The sequence below is a fragment of the Ursus arctos genome, unplaced genomic scaffold, assembly GCF_023065955.2.
Source record: "Ursus arctos isolate Adak ecotype North America unplaced genomic scaffold, UrsArc2.0 scaffold_3, whole genome shotgun sequence".
Taxonomy (NCBI): Eukaryota; Metazoa; Chordata; class Mammalia; order Carnivora; family Ursidae; genus Ursus; species Ursus arctos.
Genome location: NW_026622985.1, coordinates 87,664,441 through 87,686,967, shown reverse-complemented (window position 1 = coordinate 87,686,967; position 22,527 = coordinate 87,664,441). Strand labels below are relative to the sequence as shown.

Here is a 22,527-nt window from a genome sequence, read left to right as displayed (position 1 = left end):
TGCCCTCATTTTCAGAGGGGCTGGTTTTATTTTCTGCCAACCCCCTTCCCAACGCAGGCACTGCTTTGTGGTCCGAAAACAACAAAAGTAAAGAGAGCGGGTGAAGATAAGGTGATCCGGGGCAGAAGTTAACGATGGAGGCCATCTAATCTGGTTTGCCCAGTTCAGTTCAGTTTACACCTGTTTTCTAGCGTAATTATTAATAACCTTGACTCTCAAAAGCAGTCTGGTTTGGATGACCAATTTTATGGTTACTCAAGTTAAAGGATTCTGGGCGATTTGGATCACACCGAACTGTGAACACACAATTTAGGATAAACAGGATGCACATGTAGTCAGGAGGAGGATAATTGGGTAAAGTAGAAATAACTAAAGGGCAAGAGCTAGTTCTTCGGTGGATGGTCAAGAGATTATGAATTGATTAGGTGAACTCCAGTCTACAGATATTGAAGGAGGAACATGCCTTATGTTACGCTCTCAGATCTGTAAGGTCAACCTAAAACAGTAACAGTTCTCTAAAGAGAGCAATATAAATAGCCTGGGTTTCAATTTATGAGATGTGCTCCAGAAATAAGACTATAGAATAGGGGCAAGTCAGTCTATGTTCTTGTCAAACTAGTTTGAACTGTTAATTACTGGTTGACTGTCATTTGCAAAGAACTGTAATTAGACTATCATGTTTTTTTATTCTTGAGTTTCTTTAGAAGAGTGGTTCTCAAGTCGAATTCTCAGACCCCTAGAGGGCCCTTGAGACCCTTTCAGGGGGGGTCTATGAAGTCAAAACTGTGTTTCATAATAATATTAAAGCATTATTTGACTTTTTTTATTTTTTAATGTGTTGATGCTACACTAAGGGGCAGAAGCAGTGGTAGATGAAACTGCTGGAACCTTAGCATGAGTCAAGGCAGAGACACCTAATGGCCTGAGTAGTCCTCCTATTCCTCACCACCGGGCCATCAGTTTTTTTGAAAAAATGCCAGGTTTTTAGTTATGTTAGCATGTCCTCGATGAAGTCGTACAAATTATTAATTTTATTTAAAGTAAACCCTTGAGTCTTTCATCATCTGTCGGACAAAAGAGGAAATACATATAAAGTGCTTTGTGAAGTATGGAATTTTAAAGGAGAAGCACCTGTTCAGTGGTTTGTGTTGAGAACGGATCTGTACTGCTGCTCTGTTTTCTGTTTGAATGATCAGTTGGCAGACATCGTTATTCAGATTTGGGTTGCTTGGCAGACACTGTCTTGAAGATAAAGGAAGTAAGCCTGTCACTTCAAGAAAAATAACCAACAGGATTTGTTGCCAATGATAAAATTGAGCTTTCAAGTGAAAATTTAAATTTTGTCTGCCACTGGGTGCTTGACAACATCCTAGTACTTAAAAGACTTTTCTGATGAGCTCAATGGTGATATTAATGAACGTGGTTTTTTTGGATACTACCAAATGAAATGTATCAATATCTAGGAGGTCTCCATAACTCAGTGAACTCATATTTTCCAAATGACTTATGTCATAAAATCATTCATGGGTCCATTCAAAGTGTAAAATAGACCAGTGGAATTTCTGTAACAGAGTATAAAAAGTTAATTGATACTGTTTCAGATTCCATATTGCCGCTAACCTTTAAGGAAACTTTGATGAGTTTTGGTATATCAAAAAAGAATATTTGTCTGAAATATTATTTGAGTATCATCTGATAAGGTCTTCCTTATCCAACTATGTATTTATGTAAGTTCAGATTTTCTTCTTAAAATAACTACAGGAACTGATTGAATACAAAGTATATGAGAATCCAGATGTCTTCTATGAAGGACATTTGAAAAAATGGAAAACTCTTCTCATTACTTTTTTTGAGGGGGGAGGGGTTAGAAAATAGAGTTGATTTCCTGAGAAAGTGTTAACAGGTAAGATGCTTAATATTGTTATTTTTAAATCAATTTTAAGCATAAGTACTTAAAAATGTTTCGTTTTAATTCTGAATGCAAGAAATATCTGTAGATACAATCCACAGAAACAGAAGTTCTCAGGAATCCTCAATAATTTATGAGTGTAAAGGCGTCTTGTGACCAAAAAGTTTGAGAACCCCCACTTTAGAGCACTGGCTTTCAGCCGCGATGAGTATCAGGATCATCAGTGGAAGTCTGAACCGCCGTATCTGGGTCCTGTCTTTAGAGATTCTGTTTTCCTTGGTCTGGGGTGCAGCATGGACATCGGGGTTTTTAAAAGATGCTAACGTGCAGCTGAGGTTGGGAACCAGCCCTTTAGTCCGATGCTGAAGGTGCACAGGCCCTGGAACTTTCCTGCACCTTCATGTGGTCTGTAAACTAAGGTGTTTCCTCTTCAGTCACCCCGCAGAGACTTATCAAGCATCACCTGTATTCCAGGCACCATTCTTAGCGCTGGAGATAAGTCAGCGAGCAAACAGAAAACATCTCTGCCCTTAGGGAGCTCGTGTTCCAGGAGAGGAGACGGGTAATACACCAACAGAGAGGTCTTATTTTTCTGTGGGGCTGAAGGTGGAACTAATAAAATGCCAGAGCCAGGGTAACGTGTGGTCCTAACGCTTGGGCTTGCTTTGCCTTCAGACCAGGTTTTGGCCCCGGTTTGCTGCAGTCTTCGGAGCTGGTGCCCGCAGAGCCCCAGCAGCCACAGGCATCGGCTGAAGCCCCGTTCGCCGCCCGAGGGATCTACTCTGAGGACGTGCCATCCGTGGCCCGGCCACGGCCTGTCGGGGGCACCACAGGTACACGTGGCTGTTTAGCCTGCATTTCTGAGCTAGATAACCCTCGCTTTTGGCTGCATTCTGGCAGAGGACACGTCTCACTTCCTGGCGTTTTGGTGTCCCAGTGTTCCGTGACCTCCTCCCCTGGTCTGAGTCACATTCCCCTGGATCCTGGTGGAGATGTAGGCGGGGGAAGTGGGAAGAGGGAGTGGCTGAGATCCCGACTGACAGCCTCTGATTTGTTCCTGAGTCTGTGTCTCAGAAGCTGTCCTTCACATGGAGTTCACCGCACAGCTCTTCCAGGGAAGACGTTTCTAAATTCTTAGGCTGAACGGAGAGATGTGTTGCAGAGCACTTGGTATGGCGTTAGAACAAGTGCTTGTTCTAAAGAAGGCATTTTTCCAGCTGGTGATAAAGCAGCTCTGAAGGTTGCTGGCCAGTGACCTGAGGGAGATTTTTGTTTCATTTGGTCCTCGTGATGAGGTGACAGGCAGGGCCCAACATGGCTGAGCTGAGATTCCTATGTGGCACTTGGCTGGTCTGTCCCAGCAGTTTACCTGAGATCCAGTCTTGAAGCCCAGAATTAAAAATTGCTGTTTCACGTCCTGGAACTCCACCTCGTGAATAGTTGATACTATGAATGCTGTATTTGGGAACGTTGTTCATTGTTCCTGAAGCATCTCTGCAGTTTAAGATTCTAAGCTCTTTTTTTTTTTTTTTTGTACAGCTCAGCATACTCTGAAAAATCCTCAAAGTTCATTATACCCATCTAACTATGTTTACAAGGGCTCAACGTCACTCTTTCATTTTCCTTTTCATTTTATTTTCATTTCTTCACCTTTCCTGTTGGAAGCTTTAGAGCCATTACATGTTAAATAGCTTATTATTATTATTTTTTTTACTATTTTCTAACTTTCTCGACAATACCAACCTTTATAATGTCATCAAGGAACTAGTTTAAGCCAGTTTGAAACTTGCAATAATTGGTGGGTTACTACCCATTATGATTTCTTTGGAAGTTCTTTTATGTTGCATTGTTTATCAGTCAATAAGACAAATAATATATCTGGATATCCTACAGGATTTCATATATTTTACACATGCTGTGCTTACAGTGAGTTTTGTTTCTCCTGCTAATTATTGCTTATTTGAACATTGTTGTGTATTTCATATCCCAAACAAAATTCAGACATACTCATCTTTAATCTAGAAGAATAGAGAAATGATACATATAAAACATTTGAAGAGGATGTTATTTTCTAATAATTTCTAATAAGAGATTATGTTGTGTAAAAATTTGTAATAGAAAATATTAAGATACACTGGAAGAGTTACCTTTCTGCTGTGTAAAATCAAATATATCTATGTCTAAAAATTAGTAAACGCAACAGGAAAATAGCATCTAGGGAAGTATTCAGCAGATAGGTATGTCCATGAGGTATTTTTATTAGAGGATGATTCATATAAATTGATAAGTGGGCAGACTTCAGAGCGTGAATGGACAAAGGACAGGAAAAATGAATTCACAGAAGGAATATTTGTGTGGGGTGTGTATCACATGAACGTAAACATGTGGAAAATGCCCAGCTTTGAAAATTACTAAAGAAATGCACATTAAAACCATGGCGAGACACTATTTCAGTCTTGTATCTTCTCATAGTAATGTAGCGTGATGACAGTAGTATCCAGTTTCTTGCTCTGTACAGTGGGCATAATGTGTTAGTACTTAACCTCCTATGGTTGTTTTGAGGATTGCAGAAGATAACAAATGCGAAGGGCTCAAAATAGTGCCTGGCATGTTGTAAACTTTCAATGAGTGTCAGTTACAATTATTATATTTTCAGTGGTGGTATAAATCACTAAACATTTGGAAAGCAGCTGGGCAATACGACTTACTGAGCTTTGGATTTGGTAATTCCACTTTTGAGAATCTAGGTTTCTCCTCCCCGAAGAAATCCAAATACTGGGAAAAAACTACATGTACAATGATATTTATTAGAACATTATTCATAACAGTGAACAATTGTGAGCCCCCTAAATGCCTAGTAATAAGGGAATCAGTGTGTAAATGTGTGCATTAATTTATTTATTATTAATTAGTTACTTAATTTCATTTTAGTTTTTTTAAAATTCCAATGTACTTAACATATAGTGTTATATTAGTTTCAGGCATACAGTATGGTGATGCAGCATTTCTATACATTACTCAGTGCTCATCATGATAAGTGTAACGCTTAATCTCATTCACCTGTTTCACCCATCCCCCACCTCCCTTCTCTGGTAACCACCTGTTTGTTCTCTGAGGTTAAAAATCTGTTATTTTGTCTCTTTTTTCTTTGTTCATGTGTTTTGTTTCTTAAATTCCACATGAGTTAAATCAAATGATATTTGTCTTCCTCTGACTGACTTATTTCACTTAGCATTATACCCTCTAGCTCCATCCATGTCATTGCAAATGGCAAGATTTCATTCTTCTTTATGGCTGAGTAATATTCCATTTATACACACACCACCTCTTCTTTATCCATTCATGCTTTCATAATTTGGCTATTGTAAATAATGCTGCTATAAACATAGAGGTGCATATATCTTTTTGCATTAGTGTTTTCATTTCTTTGGGTAAATACTGCTAGTGGAATTACTGGATTGTAGGGTAGTTCCATTTTTAATTTTTTGAGAAACCTCCTTACTGTTTTCCAGAGTGGCTGCACCAGTTTGCATTCCAAGGAATGGTGCACAAGGGTTCCTTTTTCCTCTGCCTCCTTGGCAACACCTGTTGCTTCTTGTTTTTTTTGACTTCAGCCATTCTGACAGGTGTGAGATGATATCTCATTGTAGTTTTGATTTGCATTTTCCTCATGATGAGTGATGTTGAGCGTATTTCCCGGTGTTGGCCATCTGGATGTCTTCTTTGGAGAAGTGTCGTTCATGTCTTCTGCCCATTCTTAATTGGATTATTTGTGCGGTTTTTTGTTTTTTGGTTGGTTTTTTTTTTGGTGTTGAGTTGTATCAGTTCTTTATATATTTTGGATACTAACCCTTTATTGGATATGCCACTTGTAAATATCTTTTCCCATTTCATAGGTTACCTGTTTGTTTTGTTTTTTATTTTATTTATTTATTTATTATGTTCAGTTAGCTAGCATATAGTACATCATTAGTTTTTGATGTATTGTTCAACAATTCATTAGTTGCATAACACCCTCCTTTGCTGTGCAAAAGCTTTTTATTTTCATGTCATCCTAATAGTTTATTTTTGCTTTTGTTGCCCTTGCCTCAGGAGACATCTAGAAGAATGCTGCTATGGCTGATGTCAGAGAAATTACTGCCTGTGCTTTCTTCTAGGATTTTTATAGTTTCAGGTCTCACGTTTAGGTGTTTAATCCATTCTCAGTTTATTTTTGTGTGTGGTATAAGAAAGTGGTCCAGTTTCATTCTTTTGCATGCTGCTGTCCTGTTTTCCCAACACCATTTGCTGAAGAGACTGTCTTTTTTGCATTGCATGTCCTTGCTTCCTTTGTTAAAGATCAGTTGACCATATAATTGTGGATTTATTTCCTGGCTCTCTGTTCTGTACCACTGATCTGTGTGCCTCTTTGTGCCAGTACCATACTGTTTTGATCGATATAGCTTTGTAGTATATTTTGAAATCTGGGATTGTGATATCTCCAGTTTTGTTCTTCTTTTTCAAGATTGCTTTGGCTATTTAGGGTCTTTTGTGGTTCCATACTAATTTTAGGATTATTTGTTCTAGTTCTATGAAAAATGCTGTTGGTATTTTGATAGGGATTGCATTAAATCTGTATATTGCTTTGTGTAGTATGGACATTTTAGCAATATTTGTTCTGCTGATCCATGAGCATGGAATATCTTTCATTTGTTTGTTTCATCTTCAGTTTCTTCCATCAGTGTTTTATGGTTTTCAGAATACAGGTCATTTACCTCTTTGGTTAAGTTTATTCCTAGATATTTTATTATTTTTGGTGTAATTGTAAATGGGATTGTTTTCTTAATTTATCTTTCTGACACTTCAATATTAGTATATAGAAATGCAGCAGATTTCTGTATATTGATTTTGTATCCTGTGACCTTACTGATTCATTTATCAGTTCTCGTAGTTTTTTGGTGGAGTCTTTTGGGTTTTCTATATATAGTATCATATCTCTGCAAATAGTGAAAGTTTTACTTCTTCCTTACCAATCGGAATGCCTTTTATTTCTTTTTGTTGTATAATTGCTGTGGCTAGGACTTCCAATACTATGTTGAATAAAAGTGGTGAGTGGACATCCTTGTCTTGTTCGTCCTGATCTTAGGGGAAAATCTCTCAGTTTTTCACCGTTGAGTATGATGTTAGCTGTGTGTTTTTCATATGTGGCCTTTATTATGTTGAGGTACGTTCCCTCTAAACGTAGTTTTTTGAGGGTTCTTAACATGAATAGATGTTGTACTTTGTCACATGCTTTTTCTGCCTCTATTGAAATGATCGTATTGTTCTTTTCTCTTGTTGATGTGATGTATCACATCGATTGATTTGGGAATATTGAATTACCCTTGCATCCTAGGAGTAAATCCCACTTGATTGTGATGAATGATTTTTTAAATGCATTGTTGGATTTGTTTTTCTCATTTTTTGTTGAGGATTTTTGCATTTTTGTTCATTAGAGATATTGGCCTGTAGTTTTTGTTTGTTTGTTTGTATTTTTTTTTGTTTTGTGATGTCTTTATCAGGGTAATGCTAGCCTCGTAGAATAAATTTGGAAGCTTTCCTTCCTCTTCTGTTTTTTGAAGTAGTTTGAGCAGAATAGGTAGTAACTCTTTTTTAAATGTTTGGTAGAATTTGGAGTGCCTGGATGGCTCAGTCGTTTAGTGTCTGACTCTTGATTTCAGCTCAGGTCATGATCTCAGGGCCATGGGATTGAGCCCCATTTTGAGCTCCACACACAGCAGGAAGTCTGCTTGAGATTCTCCCTCTCCCTATGCTCCTCCCCACCCATCTCTCTCAAAAAAATGAATAAATCTTTAAAAAAATAAATGTTTGGTAGAATTCATCTGTGAAGCCATCTGGTTCTGGACTTCTGTTTGTCAGGACTTTTTTGATTACTGATTCATTTTCGTCACTGGTAATTGGTCTGTTCAAATTTTCTGTTTCTTCCTGATTCAGTTTTGGGAGGTTATATGTTTTAAGAATTTATCCATTTCTTCTAGATTGTCCAGTTTGTTGGCATATGATTTTTTCATAATATTCTCTTTTAATTCTTTGTATTTTTCAGGGGTGTTGGTTGTTATTTCTGCTTTTTCATTTCTGATTTTGTTTATTTGAGTCTTTTTTTTTTATTTGCCTGGCTAAAGGTTTATCAATTTTGTTGACTGTTTCAAAGAACCAGTTCCTGGTTTATATTGATCTGTTCTGTTGGTTTTTTTTTTTTTAGTTTCTACCTCATTTCTTTGTGCTCTAATCTTTTTTTTATTTTCTTCCTTTTACTGGTTTTAGGTTTTGTTTGTTCTTCTTTCTCTAGCTCCTTTAGGTGTAAAGTTAGGTTGTTTGAGATTTTTCTTGCTTCTTGAGGTAGGCCTATATTGCCATACACTTCCCTCTTAGATCAGCTTTTGCTGCATTCCAAAAATTTTGGACCACTGTATGTGTGTGTTTGTTTGTTTCATTTGTCTCCGTGTGCTTTTGATTTTCCTCTTTGATTTCTTGGTCAACCCATTCATTGTTTGGCAGCATGTTATTTAACCTCCATATATTTGTGATCTTTCCATATTTTTTCTTGTGGTTGACTTCAAGTTTCATAGTGTTGTGGTCAGAAAAGATGCATGGTATGACTTCAGCCTTTTTGAATTTGTTGAGACTTGTTTTGTGGCCTAACATATTATCTATTCTGAAGAATGTTCCATGTGCACTTGAAAAGAATGTGTATTCTGTTTTAGGATGGAATGTTCTGAATCTGTTAGATCCAAGTGGTCCAATGTGTCATTCAAAGCTACTATGTCCTTGTTGATGTTCTGTTTGGATGATCTATACATTGATGTAAGTGGAGTGTTTAAGTTCCCTACTATTATTGTGTTGCTCTCAGTACTTCGTGTACATTTGTTAATAGCTGCTTTCTGTATTTGGGTGCTTTTATATTGGTTGCATAAATATTTACAATTATTATATCTTCATTTTGGATTGTTTCCTTTATGACTATGTAGTGTCCTTCCTTGTCTTTTGTTACGGTCTTTGTTTCAGAGTCTATTTTGTCTGATATAAGTATTGCTATCCCAGCTTTCTTTTTACTTCCATTTGTATGATAAATATTTTTTCATTTCTACACTTCCAATATACTTTCAACCAATTAGGTCTGAAATGAGTCTCTGTGGGCAGCATATTCGTGTTTTTTTTTTTTTAATCTATTCCGTCACCCACCCTGTGTCTTTTGATTGGTGCATTTAGTTCATTTACATTCAAGATAATTGATAGGTATGTACTTGTCATTTTGTCACTTGTTTTATGGTTTTTGTAGTTCTTCTCTATTCCCTTCTCTTGCTCTCTTATCTCATGGTTTGCTGGCTTAATTTAGTGATATACTTGAATTTCTTTCTCTTCATTTTTTTCAGATCTATTACTGTTTTTTCCTTGTGATTACCATTAGGTTTATATATAACATCTTATGCATATTGCAGTCTATTTAAAATTGATGGTCACTTAAGTTTAAACCCATTCCAAAAGCACTACATTTTTATTCTTCACCCTCCCATGTTTTAGGTAAATGGTGTCATACTTTACATCCTTTTATTTTGTGAACCCCTCGACTGATTTTTATAAATATACTTCATTTGTACTGCTTTTGTGCTTCCTCCTTTTCTTATTCTTGCTTATGATCTCTTGTTTCCACTCAAAGAGTCTCCCCTTTAACATTTCTCGTAGGGCATTTTAGTGGTGATGAATTCCTTTAACTTGTGTTTGTCTGGGAGACTCTTTATCTCTCTTTGTATTGTGAATGATAGCCTTGGTGGATAGAGTATTCTTGGTTGCAGGTTTTTGTCATTGTTGTTGTTTCAGCACTTTGAATACATCATGCTACTCCCCTCTGGCCTGCAAAGTTTCTGCCGAAAAATCCACTGATAGCTGTAGGGGGCTTCCCTTGTATGTAACTGTTTTCTTTTCTCTTGCTCTTTTTGAAACTCTCTGTTTATCACCATTTTTTGCCATTTTAATTACTATGTGTTTTGTTGTGGACCTCCTTGGGTTGGTTTTGTTGGGGGCTCTCTGTGCCTCCAAGATCTGGATTTCTTTTTCCTTCCCCAGATTTGGGAAGTTTTCAGGTATTATTTCTTCAGATAAATTTTCTGCCCCCTTTACTCTCTCTTCTTCTGGGATCCTTATAATGCGAATGTTGTTGTACTTGATGGTATTGGTGAGTTCCCTTAATCTATTCTCATTTTTTATTATTCTTTTTTTCTTTCTCCTGTTCAGCTTGATTGAGTTCCATTACTCTGTCCTCCAGAAATTTCAGTGACTGAGTTTTTCATCTCTGAGTGGTTCTTTATGTTTTCTTTCTCTTTGTTGAGGGTCTCACTGAGATCCTCCACTCATTTCTCAAGTCCAGTGAGTATCTTTATCATCATTACTTTAAATTCTTTATATGGCATATTACTTATCTCTGTTTCACTTAGCTCTTTTGTTGTGATTTTGTCCTCTTCTTTCATTTGGGACATAATCCCCAGTCTCCTCATTTTGTCTAACTCTCTGTGTCTGTTTCTGTGTGTTAGGAAAGTCAGCTGTATCTCCTGCTCTTGAAAGTAGTGGCCTTATAAAGAGAGGTTGTGTAGTGCCCTGCAGTGCAATATCCTCTGTTAACCAGAACCTGGTGCTTAAGGGGTATCTCCTAAGCACCTCCTGTGTGTGCGTGCACCCTACTGTTGTGGCTGTGCCACTTTTGCCTTCAGTCCAGTTGTCTGTCATGGCTCTTTGCCTGTTGTGGGCAGGGTTTGGCCCCTTGTCGTTAGTGGGCCAGTCTGGGGCCACATTGGGCTTGTTTTGGGTTGGACCAGGTGTTTGCCAGAGCTACAGTAGCACCGAACTGCAGGGTTGTTCCCTGTGTTGTCCCAAGAAGCTTTCCTTGGTTGGCAGGGCTTGCAGTCACAACAGATGCCTGTTGCCAGCCCACTGCTGGGGTCCCAGTTGGACTGGTGTGTGTGGTTATCTTCCTGTCACCCTGGGCAGGAATCACTTTTTGAGTGGTGCTGATCCTGTCAGGGCTGCTTGCATACTGCCACACTTATGGCACCTCTCTGGATGGATTCCTACCGAGGGTGGGTTGGAGGGGGGTGTGACTGCAGGAGAATGCAGGAACAGGGTGCCCAGTGTTAGCAGGGCTTCTGTATTCTATCCTGGGAGGAACCTGGAGCTTCTTTGGAGAGGGGCTAAGGGCAGATTGGAGGGGGTGGGTCTGCAGAAGTGTGTGGGGGCAGGTGCGCTGTTAGCAAGCTAGGTGGAGAGTATTTGTGCTGTGCTGGTTCCTGCAGGTGTCACTATATGTAGGCTAGGGGTGCTGGGCAGGGAAATGGCATCTCTGTACCCCGGGCATTTTTCAAATGGCTGCTTCTATGCTGTATCTAAGTGGGGCTGTTTTTGTGCTGTTTCTTTAAGGGTGGGGACTCAGGTTCCTCTCACCCTCTGGCTTCCAGAGTTGAGCCTATTCATTTTTAAAGTTCTAGGTGTTAAACCCCACTGATTGTAAGAATTCATGAAGTTAAGCCCCTCTGGTTTTCAAAGCCAAATGATATGGGGATTGCCTTCCCAGTGCAGGCCCCCTGTGCCTGGGATGCCTGAGGTGGGGTCTTCTCCTTTCCCTTCTCTGGGCTTGCAGTGCCCCTCCCTCCTGAGGACAGTCTGAAGGGTCTGTTTGGTTCCTGACTGCATCTCTGCCCTTCCTACCTTTTCTGATGTGGCTTCTTCTCTGTGTTTAACTGTGGAGAGTCTGTTCTGCCAGTCTTCGGGTCATTTTCTAGGTTAGTTACTCTGATGTGGGTGTTATCTAGGTGTGTCTGTGGAATGAAGTGAGCTTAAGGTTCTACTTCACCATCTTCCCTGGGAGTCCCCAGTTGTGCAGCTCAGAAAGAATCAGAAAAAGAGGGTGTAAGATTTCCCAGTTGCTTCTTTTATGGTACTTGACCTATTTTATCTCTTTGAATTCTTGAAATAACATCACGAAGTGGATTTTTTAATCCCCATTTGAGAATTGAGGGATCAAGGCTCAGTGGGAGTGGTAGCCAGCTGCCCAAGGTCACGATGGTGGGGCTGGAGTGCAAACGCAGGTTTCCTGCGTGCGATGCCCCACTTGAATCATGGGGAAAGTCTGTGTTGTATCAGTAAGTAAACAAAGCAAGATACAGAATTGTGTCTGAATTATGATTTCAACTACCACTATAATTTTAACACAAAGGTATACTTTTCTGTCTATGCACTTTTCTGCACCTGGTAAATGCTGGGCAACAGCGTGCATTTTTGTTCTTTGCAGGATTTGCTTGAACAATGTGTATTGGGCAAACAGTACTGATAGTCCTAATAATTTTAATAATTATTATGAAACTTCAGTAGCTGTCAAGGGTTTCTGCAGGGTACATTGCTCTGATAGGAGCCTGGCCGTTTTTTTCTGACCTCTAGTTATTAGATATCCAAATAAAACTGTGGTATTCCCTTTTTTTTTTTTTAAAGATTTTATTTATTTATTCGATAGAGATAGAGACAGCCAGTGAGAGAGGGAACACAAGCAGGGGAGTGGGAGAGGAAGAAGCAGGCCCATAGCGGAGGAGCCTGACGTGGGGCTTGATCCCACAACGCCGGGATCACGCCCTGAGCCGAAGGCAGACGCTTAACCGCTGTGCCACCCAGGCGCCCCTCCTTTTTTTTTTTTTTTAAATGTATTTGGTTAATGGAGGCTGTTAATTGGACAAGTTGAGTAGGAGAGGACTGGAAGATGGAGAGGGCCTCCTCCCCTACCTCTGTATGATCTCTGAACCTTGTAGGACGACTCTGCACAGCACAGATGAATTTGATGATCCTAGGAGCTTTTGGAAACAAGTATTTTATTTCACAGTGCTTAAAGATCACTTTTTTTTCTCCCTTAATCTATGAAATAGGGATGTATCCATATACCAAAAGTTGATGGAGGAGAAAATATGTCATTTACAGCCTGGCCTTCATAGCTACCCGAGGCTATAATGTGTCTAAGTCTGGAGCATGAGCTCTAGAGAGACTCCTGGCTTTAGCCATCAGTACACCTCACTGAGGAGGCTGGGTGGGTGGCTTTAAAATTTTAATTATGACATAGCTAAGTTATGGAGAAAATGTGAGTATGGTGAAAATAAATGTACTTAAACATTCTGAAATCAAAGAAATATGCACCCTGCCTTTTAAGAAAAAATACACATTGTATTTTCTCTCCTTGTGAGTCTCAAAGCCACGAGCAAGGAGCCAGGTCTCAGCTTCTTTATGGCTCCAAAACCTTTCACTCCTTTTTTCTGAGTAAGTAAGATCATCCTTATTTGTAACCTCTATAGAAATGAATGGAAGGGCCCTCTATTATAGCCTTTATACCTTGTCCTTTGATGTCTAGCTAGGGAAATAAGAACATCAGTGTTAGCCACTGTATTAAATGGAAGTAAAAGCCCATGAACCAAGAAGCTCATGGTCTGTTTTCCATAGGAAAAGTCATTCTCTGGAGACAGAATTGGTGCCATGTTTGAACAGTATTTGTATCTCTTATTCCTAAGGGAGAACTGTGGTCGGAACCGAAGGGGCTTGGGTGCCTGGGTGGTGCAGTCGCTGAAGTGTCTGATTCTTGGTTTTGGCCCAGGTCCTGATGTCAGGGTCGTGAGACTGAGCCCTGTGTCAGGCTCCATGCTCATCGGGAAGTCTGCTGGAGATTCTCTCTCTCCCTCTCCTTCTGTGCCTCCTCTCTCTCTCTCTCTCTCTCAAATAAATAAATAAATCTTAAAAAAAAATTAAAAAGAACTGGAGTGTCTTGCTGGGCAGCCTCAGTTCCCTGCAAATGTTGACCAGGCTGCCCCACTATGTTCCTCAGGCTCCCAGATTCAGCACCTGACACAGGTGGGAATTGCAAGCAGAATTGGAGCCCAGCCAGTGGAAATCCCACCAAGCAGAGGCGGCCAGTATGGGGCACCAGGCTGGCCTTCATATGGGGAGGATGAAGCTGGCCGAAGAGATGCTGTGAGTATCTTGTGTTTGGGTCGTCACTGAAATTCAGACATAATCTCTTAATTTAGCTGCTTTTGCTTCTGCTTTGAGGATCCCTTTTTAAAACCTACATAACTAAAAGTTTTAACCTCTCTCCCTTTTTTCTGTGAGTGTATTTTTGCTTGCAGTTTTTCGATAGTAAGTTCCCACCCACCCAAAGTGGGAGAGTAATTGCATTGAACTTGTAGAAAGTATATAATTTTTCCTGAGGCAGATTTCAGCTTAAAGTAGTGAATATTTGAAAATAACCTTTTAAAAAAATAATGAAAGTGATACTCATTACAGAAAATCTGGACAGAGACCTGTAAGTAACAGCTACCTTTAAAATTTTTCCAATTTTGGGGCGCCTGGGTGGCACAGCGGTTAAGCGTCTGCCTTCGGCTCAGGGCGTGATCCTGGCTTTATGGGATCGAGCCCCACATCAGGCTCCTCCGCTATGAGCCTGCTTCTTCTTCTCCCACTCCCCCTGCTTGTGTTCCCTCTCTCGCTGGCTGTTCCTATCTCTGTCAAATAAATAAATAAAATCTTTAAAAAAAATAAATAAATAAAATTTTTCCAATTTTTTTATATTGTGGTAAAATACACATATATAAAATTTGCCATCTGAACCATTTTTAAGTATGCAGTTCAGTGGCTTTAAATACACTCATGATTTTACGCAACTATCCCCACCATCCATCTCCGTAGCATTTTTCATCTTATAAAATGGAAAGTCTGTGCTCATTGAACACTAAATGCATTTGCCCCTCCCCCCAGCTCCAGGCAACCACAATTGTACTTTCTGGCTCAGTGATTTTGACTTTCAAGTAGTGAATTTGAACCTTTAGGTGACTGAAATCTGGACTTGATCTATGGCGTTATTGTATAAATATGCATGAGCTTACATACCTACTTGCTCCCCATTTATGCTTTGTTGTGGGTTTATCCACATCATCTCCATTATGACTTCCACGAAATGCTTCTGCCATGAGCTCACAGTTTGGGGTTCTAAGGCACAGAGTTTCTCTTAGAGGCTCCTCATCACTGTGATCACTCCTTTATAGGAACGGAACCAATAGGGGCACAGGTCATTTCCACAAATGCTTTCCTTTGTTTTTCTCAAGAATTTTACATGCATTTATGTGTCTTTCCAGCAAATAGGCTAAATTCTTTTCATGACTGGAGGCTTCTACTACTCAATGAAAGAAAATTTATTTTAGAATATAATTTTCCTCTAATAGATACATTGTTATACTTAGAATTTCAGGTATCTGCTTTACACTTGCTGACCTTTTTCTGCCTTTTTGAACCCAACTTATTTTCATGAGGTATTTTTGGTTTTCCTGTCAAATCCAGTGTTCACTTTTCACTGCCTCTTTATCACTATTTGGAAACGGGAAATGTAGAAATATTCGAGGGCTTGAATGCCATATTTACCATGAGGCTTACTTTTAGCATAAGTGAAACCACAGATTTAGTACTCATGTATATATCTAAAGAGAGATTTTTCACTGAAAAAATATGAAAAAAACCACTGAAAAATACAATAATTCTGGTCAAATGAATGCCCAATTAATTTATGTTATGCAAGTAGAAGCAAAACTGTTGTGTGTCCTAGTGCAGATAACTTTTTAAAGAAAAGCCTCTGCAGAACAGTCCACAGATACACAGATAAATTAAATGGAAAATGATTTTGTGACATTGTGTCCTGTTGTCCCCACGTGTGTCGCACGCACACCCTCCCAGGGCTCGGGTCCCAGAGCAAAGGCAGTTCTTGTCAGTCTCTCTGCAGGTACTTGCTCATCTCCTCCAGCTCTCAGATACCCTCATTTGACCTTTCACCTCCACAGGGCACCCCAGCTCTCTGGGTCCCTTCCAGTTCTCCCAGTGGGCCACTTCCTTCCACACACAGGGGCACAGAGACTTGGCCAACTGCATCATTCTTTCTGTCTGCCTTTAAGCAAGTATTGATTAGGCACCTGTTAAGTTCAGGGGTTTCTTTGTCGTATTGCTCTCCCTTCAGCAGTTCTTCCACAGTTTCTATATTCCATCCTGGGGGCCTTCTTGGAGGGCCAAGTTTGGTGGGAGGTGGGTAGAAGTAGTCCTGGGTACATGGCCACTCCAGGTTGGAATTGGATTTCTCCTCCTGTTCTTACGTGGGAAGTACAGTAACGTTTGCCATGTTTTTTCAGACGCACATGCTTGGACATCAAGAGTATTCTTCTTCACCGCTGTTCCAGGTGCCAAGGACTTCAGGCAGGGAGCCCTCTGCTCCTCCCGGGAACCTCCCGCACAGGGGGCTGCAGGGTGCGGGGCTGACTTACACCACCAGCTCCACGGAAGACCTCCAGCCCGGCCACTCTTCAGCTTCCCTCATCAAAGCGATCCGTGAGGAGCTGCTCCGGCTTTCCCAGAAACAGACCGCCGTGCAGAACTTCCACAGCTGATCGGCCTCGCCTTGCAGATTTGCCAAGTATCTGCTTCCCGTGGAAGCAAGACTAAATGGAAATCAACTAAATGGGTGTTTGTGAGAGAACGCGCATCTCCTGGGCTAAGTGCCCGTGTAAGGGAGCAAGTTGCAATTTTAGAGGATGCCATAAGTCACGTGACAGCTCATGATGCTTTTAATAAGTTGGCAATTTTTGACCACTTGGGTTCCAGCCGAAATTTACGTACTTTTGGCCAAAAGCCAGCAGCACTTCATGAAGGCAAACCACAAATCTAAGCTAACAACAACAAAAAATCAACTAAATTAGTCTCCTTTTGAAAGGTAAAAGATGGAAATGTGTAGAGGGTATAGGGATTAACGGAATCCAGCATTTCCGTGGGAAGATGTGATTCAGACTGGTTTGTATGATGAACTTGCTGCTTTGTTTTCTGAGAAAAGAGATTCGAAGACATTTTATTAACGGCTTGATTTCCCTCTTTTTCTCCATAGGAACTTATTTTAATAGTCATATTAACAACAAAAATACTAAGACTGTTTGGGAATAAAAAAAGCTACTAGTGAGAAACCAAATGATAGATTGTAGAGCCTGATGATTCCAAAAGAAGCCATCATCTGCATTTTTCCTTCTACTTCTGGTGCTACAGCTCCGAGGGCCCCTTCACCTTTATGTCTGTGAAATGCAACTTTGGCTTTTTCAATGGAAGAATATGTTGAAGATTTCATTTGTTCTAGAAAGGAAGAAGAAAAGAAAAACTCCCAAACAGGGGGCCTGGGGGAAAGTTTAATATTTATTTGGTTATTCAAAATACATATCGAAGTTTAGATTTACATTCTTAATTGTATTTGCTGTTTATTAATTGGGCGCATGCAACTACCGACAGCATCCCATCTCAGTGCATGCCATCATTAAGGTCATACCTACAGAAGGAGGCTTTCAGGAGGTCATAACTAATCCTTGCACTTGGCTGATGAGTTGCTCACAAATTATGTTTGAATGAGAAATCTTACACAAGCAAAAATTATTTATAAAAACTGCCAGGGCCAACAAATCGTTATTCATGAGTACGTTTCTAGTAATCACATTCTCTGTGTTCAAGACCTGGAAATGAAACAGTTTAGTCCAGCCTCTCAGTAACAAATCAAGAAATGTAAAGAAGAGCTTTGAGGACCACAAGGGAGAGGAGAGAGTTGTTTCTGATTTTACTGTGCGTGACCACTGAGTGACTGTTAAAACATCTTATGTTCTTGGGGCCTGACAGAGGGTATCATCTGTCTTGAGATTCACTCCTGAAGTAAACATTTCCCTACTTCCAAAATTAGAGTAAGGAATATAATAACAAGGGCCATTCTGTTTGCTGATACCTGAATGAAGCTCAGAAGAAAAACAAATAATAGAGTTCCACTATGAATCCTTTTTTTAGTTCACTAATACTTTTAATTAACAACATATAAACAGAGAGAATTTGGGGCTCTGATGAATCCAAATCTGTATCAAATTTTAAGAACCCTAAAACACCTAAAATAGGTTTCCAAAGTGTAATCGCTGAGGACCAGAATCATGTTTTAGCGATTCCTCAGTGAAGCTTGTCCGGCAGTCTTAAAATGATACAGGGAATGTTGCTTCCGGGAAGTTAAATGTAGTCTTTTTTTCATCTGTGCCCTCTGAAAGAGGAGGGGTGCAGGGGAATAAGTCTCTCATGGATGTTAAAGAAATGGAAATCCCTTATCAGGCAGTCCTCACAGGCTCCAAGGAGTGTGGGAGATAAGACCCCTTTCTAGGCTTGATATCTTACCTCTCAGTCTTGATTTAATACCAGACTCTCTCCAAAGTGGAGGATTATCTTTGCATGGCACTCAAAAATACCAGGTTTCCTGAGTATGTTAAGAACTTGAGATATCCAAGCAGAATTTTATTATGGACACTTTACAGTGAATTCAGATCATGTGGCAGCAAATGGAATTAATGTAGGCCCCCTCCTCCCATTCTGCTCAGTGTCATGTTTGCACACAGTGGACTAAGAATGGTTACCTCCTCTGTACATCAGAGAAATGGGTGTCTCTTTTCTAGAGGGCTGCAGTAGTGAGTTTGATGCCTTTCAGACTAGCATAAAAGAATTCTACCTATATTGTTAGGTTTAGAATTGATAGACTTTTCAACTGATGTCAGGACCAAAGATAACATATGATAGCTGATGGTGTATGGTGTGGTGTGGGCAGGCTCCTGGGCTCACCTTGTGTTGATTGTAAAGCACACTCTGCACTTGTTTTCTGTAAACACTTGCAGCAGTTTTACCTGTCACCACACTCAGGACAGACTAACTGTCGTGAGGAGCACCACACCCAGGTGGGTCTTTGGACACTCGGTTAACATGATCTACTTAAAAGAAAGGTCCTCGTGTTGATCTTGTGTGGCTTTGGAGTTCCATTAACTGAAGTACTCTAAAATGAAAAGTTAAGTTTTGTGTCTATTCTCTTTTCCTAGTTTAAAAGTTCCGGTGGTAATAATGCAAGCTATATAAAGTTGAGTCAGAATTTCAGAGAGGGTTGGAGATCATTTTCAGAGTCTACTTTGCCACCAACTTGCTGTGTCAGGTACCTTCCTGAGTCTCTTTCTCCCCAGCAGCCAAATGAGGACTCACCTCCTCTGTCCACCTCCCAGAATTTCTCTTTTTGAGATTCAGATGTGATCTGGCATGCAAACAACCCTTGAGGAAGATGCACAAAGCTTGGTGAAATGTAGAACGTTATCTGTATGATTATACTGGGATCAGACAGTCTGATATGCTATTGTCTACCAGTGAATGACTTCACATGGAGGGAACCAGAGCAAAACTAAGGGCTCCATGTAACTCCCCTTCCTCTTTCCCAATTTGCTTGAAATTCACATCCTTCATCCTTAACTTTGAAACCGCATTTATCGAACATCTTTCTGCACCTGACTTTTTGCCGTTTCTAGCACCGAAAAAGTCAACACGAGTCCTGTCTTTTTGATCTTAGAATCCAAGATAGCATAGCTGGGTATAAAAGATGGAAGATAGAGATACATAATGTGGTGTGTACATCAGTACGATTCACTGAAAATACACAAGTGCGTTGGGTACTCAGGAGAAGGGAAGTTGCACATTTGGAAACGTTGTGATCCTGGGGAGAAGCCCACTTCAGAAGCTACTTTAATGAAGACGGGGGAGCTGGTGAGATGGCAAGGGAAGAGCTGGGAGTGGGCCTGGGAAAGGATGGAGAAAGTGGGCGAAGGTGTCCTCGAAAATGAACTTGATCTGCTGCAATATTGGGACAAGATCCCTAACTGCACCGTTTAGGGAGTTTTAATAAAACAAGAGGAGGAAATGGGGCTGTGAGGATGTGTTTGCAATAATACAGCGAGAAAATTGCTGGGTCTGCAAAGAAGGTCTGCACAGCAAGAGATCCCGTCTGGAGGAGGGAAGAGAAAAGCACCAGTTGTAAAGTGTGAAAATATTGTAAGAATTCCACCAAGGTGTATTGCTTAGGACAGCTCTCTCTGGTCAGTCATTCAAACACATTAAATCCTTTGTGGAGGGTAGTAGGTTGTAAATAAGTATATCCCACTTCTTTGTAGCTGCCTACACAATTTTCTCCAAATTTTATCTAATTTCAGAATATGTTTTGATTTTGGTGGGACATGGGTTTTGAGCAGCAGACTAAGCAGGTTTTGCCAACTGGACTTTTCAGGGCATGAGGCCAGTGATGCAAAGCACAGGTGAAGGTGCACCTGAAAGCTTTGGGCCGAAACAAGTAATTCTGTGCTTTATGAGCCTCCCATTTAACTGTGTACAGGGTCAGTGTTTACTGCATTGCCCTTAGTGCTCCAGTGGCCAAACCAGTCACTTGGACACTGATTTGCTTTTGCAGTAATTCACACGTTAATCATTAAATAAACTTCTCTTTCCCTTTCATACTAGATTCTTAGACATGAATGAATTTGCTGGTTGAAAGGAAAGCTGGTTAAGGTTCTGGGCAGGCGAGAAGAGGGCCTCCAGTCTTAACTACCATACTAACTTCAGCTCGAGGTGAACTTTAGCCATTCCATTTCTACCTCCAAAGCCAGTCTCCGCAGCCTGCTTATCCACATTTGTCCCCAACGGGAGCATGAGGGAGTCCACTTCTGTACCTACACACTGACCATTTGATCACAAAACCCATTTTTATGGAATGGTAACTTGAACTTCATTTTTACATTTAATCCAACGCATTAATGGATATTCTTATAACAGGTGAGGGGTTTCTAAGAGCAGCTGCTGTAACATACTCATAAAATGTAATAGGCTCACACTTACTACCTAATGAATAAGGAGTGTGTATATTTTATGTTTCTCTTGATATTCTTGGAGGTAACTTTGAGTGTTTAGGACTCCTCTCTCTAGTATTAAAAAGACTTGAAAACTGAAACCTCACGGTACGATCCTAATTCCATTGCTTGTGTGTGTGAACAGTACATTTGAGAATTTATCTTATGAACACACAGCAGCATTGAAATTTAGGAAAAGAATATTAAATGCCTTTGGAAACATGAAACAAAGTTAGGAACCAGCAAGCAGGTGAGAGAAGGAAGGAATGTCTTAATCTGAGGTGGTCTAGTCCAAATTAGTTTCCCACAGGGTAGTTATACAGGATCTTTGCTTTTCCTTCTTCCAGGTTTTTCTGCTCTGGGGCCACTTCACATTTAAAGAAAGAGTGAATGGTAGAAGGGACGGAGATAAAAATTGAAGTGATTTGAGTCCCTCGGTCCCTGATTCCACCAAAACCTTTCTGGACATCTTGGAGCATCGTGAAGGGTCTCATGCCCCCGTTTCAAGCATTCATGACTTGATTCCCTAAGTGCACGAGTTAGGAATAGCACAGGGCCACATTTAAGCCAGACTCCCTGTACTGTTCCTCTTGTTCATGTGGGGAAAGAAGGAGGTTCCACTGATTAATGTACTTGCTCTGAACACCAGAGGGCGCATTTCAGAAAGGGGGTAAAAACTCAGCTTGGCCCTCCTCCAGAGCATCTTCGAGGGAGCATGGAGATTGGGCTCATTAACCTTGCAGGAAAGGTGGCTCAGCAGAGCTGCTCCAGGATGCCCACTTGTCTCCTACTTTGCCAAGGTCCTTGTTCTTCTGACTCTTCCTGCACTCTCAACCCTGGACTGTGTGTGATAATGTACGAAAATGTGCAGAGTAAATTGAGGCCACTCGTGGCATCAATACTGCAACTTGAACTTGACAATCATGGTTTGCTGGTCTCAAACGGGCACTTAAATTTCAGCGTGGGTATATGATTTAGTAATCGAACCCTCCCTTCTATTTGTCAGTTATGTTTCTACCCTTCAATTAGCTGCCCTGTTTTCTAATGTGCTGTAGAGTTTTTGAAATAATTTATGCAAGTGTTTGGTTTCCATGTTTACAATTTATACTGCTTTCCTAGCATTTTAAATGGAAATGTCAATAAATGCTATGAATTGGTGTCAAATGATCTTTTCTGTTTATTTCCTTTGTAATATGATCGTTTTCTCATTTGTAAAGTGTGGTGGTAGAAGGAAATGATCTTTTCCTCTAATTGTTGTGTCCCTGGTGAGAACACCTAGGACCTTCGTTTTCAAAGGAGTTAAGTCGAAACGAGTCTAGTCGCTTGTGCAATTTGCAGAACTGTTCACTCCTCCCTTGGCCGGTGCCACTCCTTCTGCCCACCGTGTTTTGCTTTTCTGCTACCCACTAATCAGACTGATGCTTCCTCTAAGAGCAGATTCATTTGGGAATTAAAGGATTAGGACTCTACAATCTAGGAAGATAAAGGAGAAGATCAAAGTCTGCACAATCTTGAAAGGTAATAGGGTAAACCTGGAGTTGTTTATGAAACCCAAGACAATAACGCCTTGAAACTGAGAAAAGCAAAAGGAACAAAATGCGGTAGAACATAACAATGACATGAAATGTGGAAACATGGATAGGATCCTGAACAACAAGAACAATAACAAATGACATTAGAGGAAAAAGTAGTGAAACCCAAATAAAGTTCATAGGGTAGTTAGCAGTATTGTGCAAAGGTTAATTTTTTGGTTTCGCTAACTTTACTGTGATTGCCAAGACTTCTCTCAGGGGACATGCAGAAACACTC

General features: G+C 40.3%; 1 protein-coding gene across 1 annotated transcript in view; it reads left to right on the top strand.

Annotated features, from left to right (window-relative positions):
- Positions 1-21,882, top strand: part of KIAA1549 (KIAA1549 ortholog) — a 134,556-nt gene extending 112,674 nt beyond the window's left edge. Inside the window, exons 18-20 of the mRNA XM_048213139.1 lie at positions 2,585-2,742; positions 13,794-13,939; positions 16,138-21,882. Coding sequence (XP_048069096.1) covers positions 2,585-2,742; positions 13,794-13,939; positions 16,138-16,392 — 559 coding nt within the window. The 3' untranslated portion in view covers positions 16,393-21,882. The remainder of the gene's footprint in view (positions 1-2,584; positions 2,743-13,793; positions 13,940-16,137) is intronic.
- The last annotated feature ends 645 nt before the right edge of the window (positions 21,883-22,527 follow it).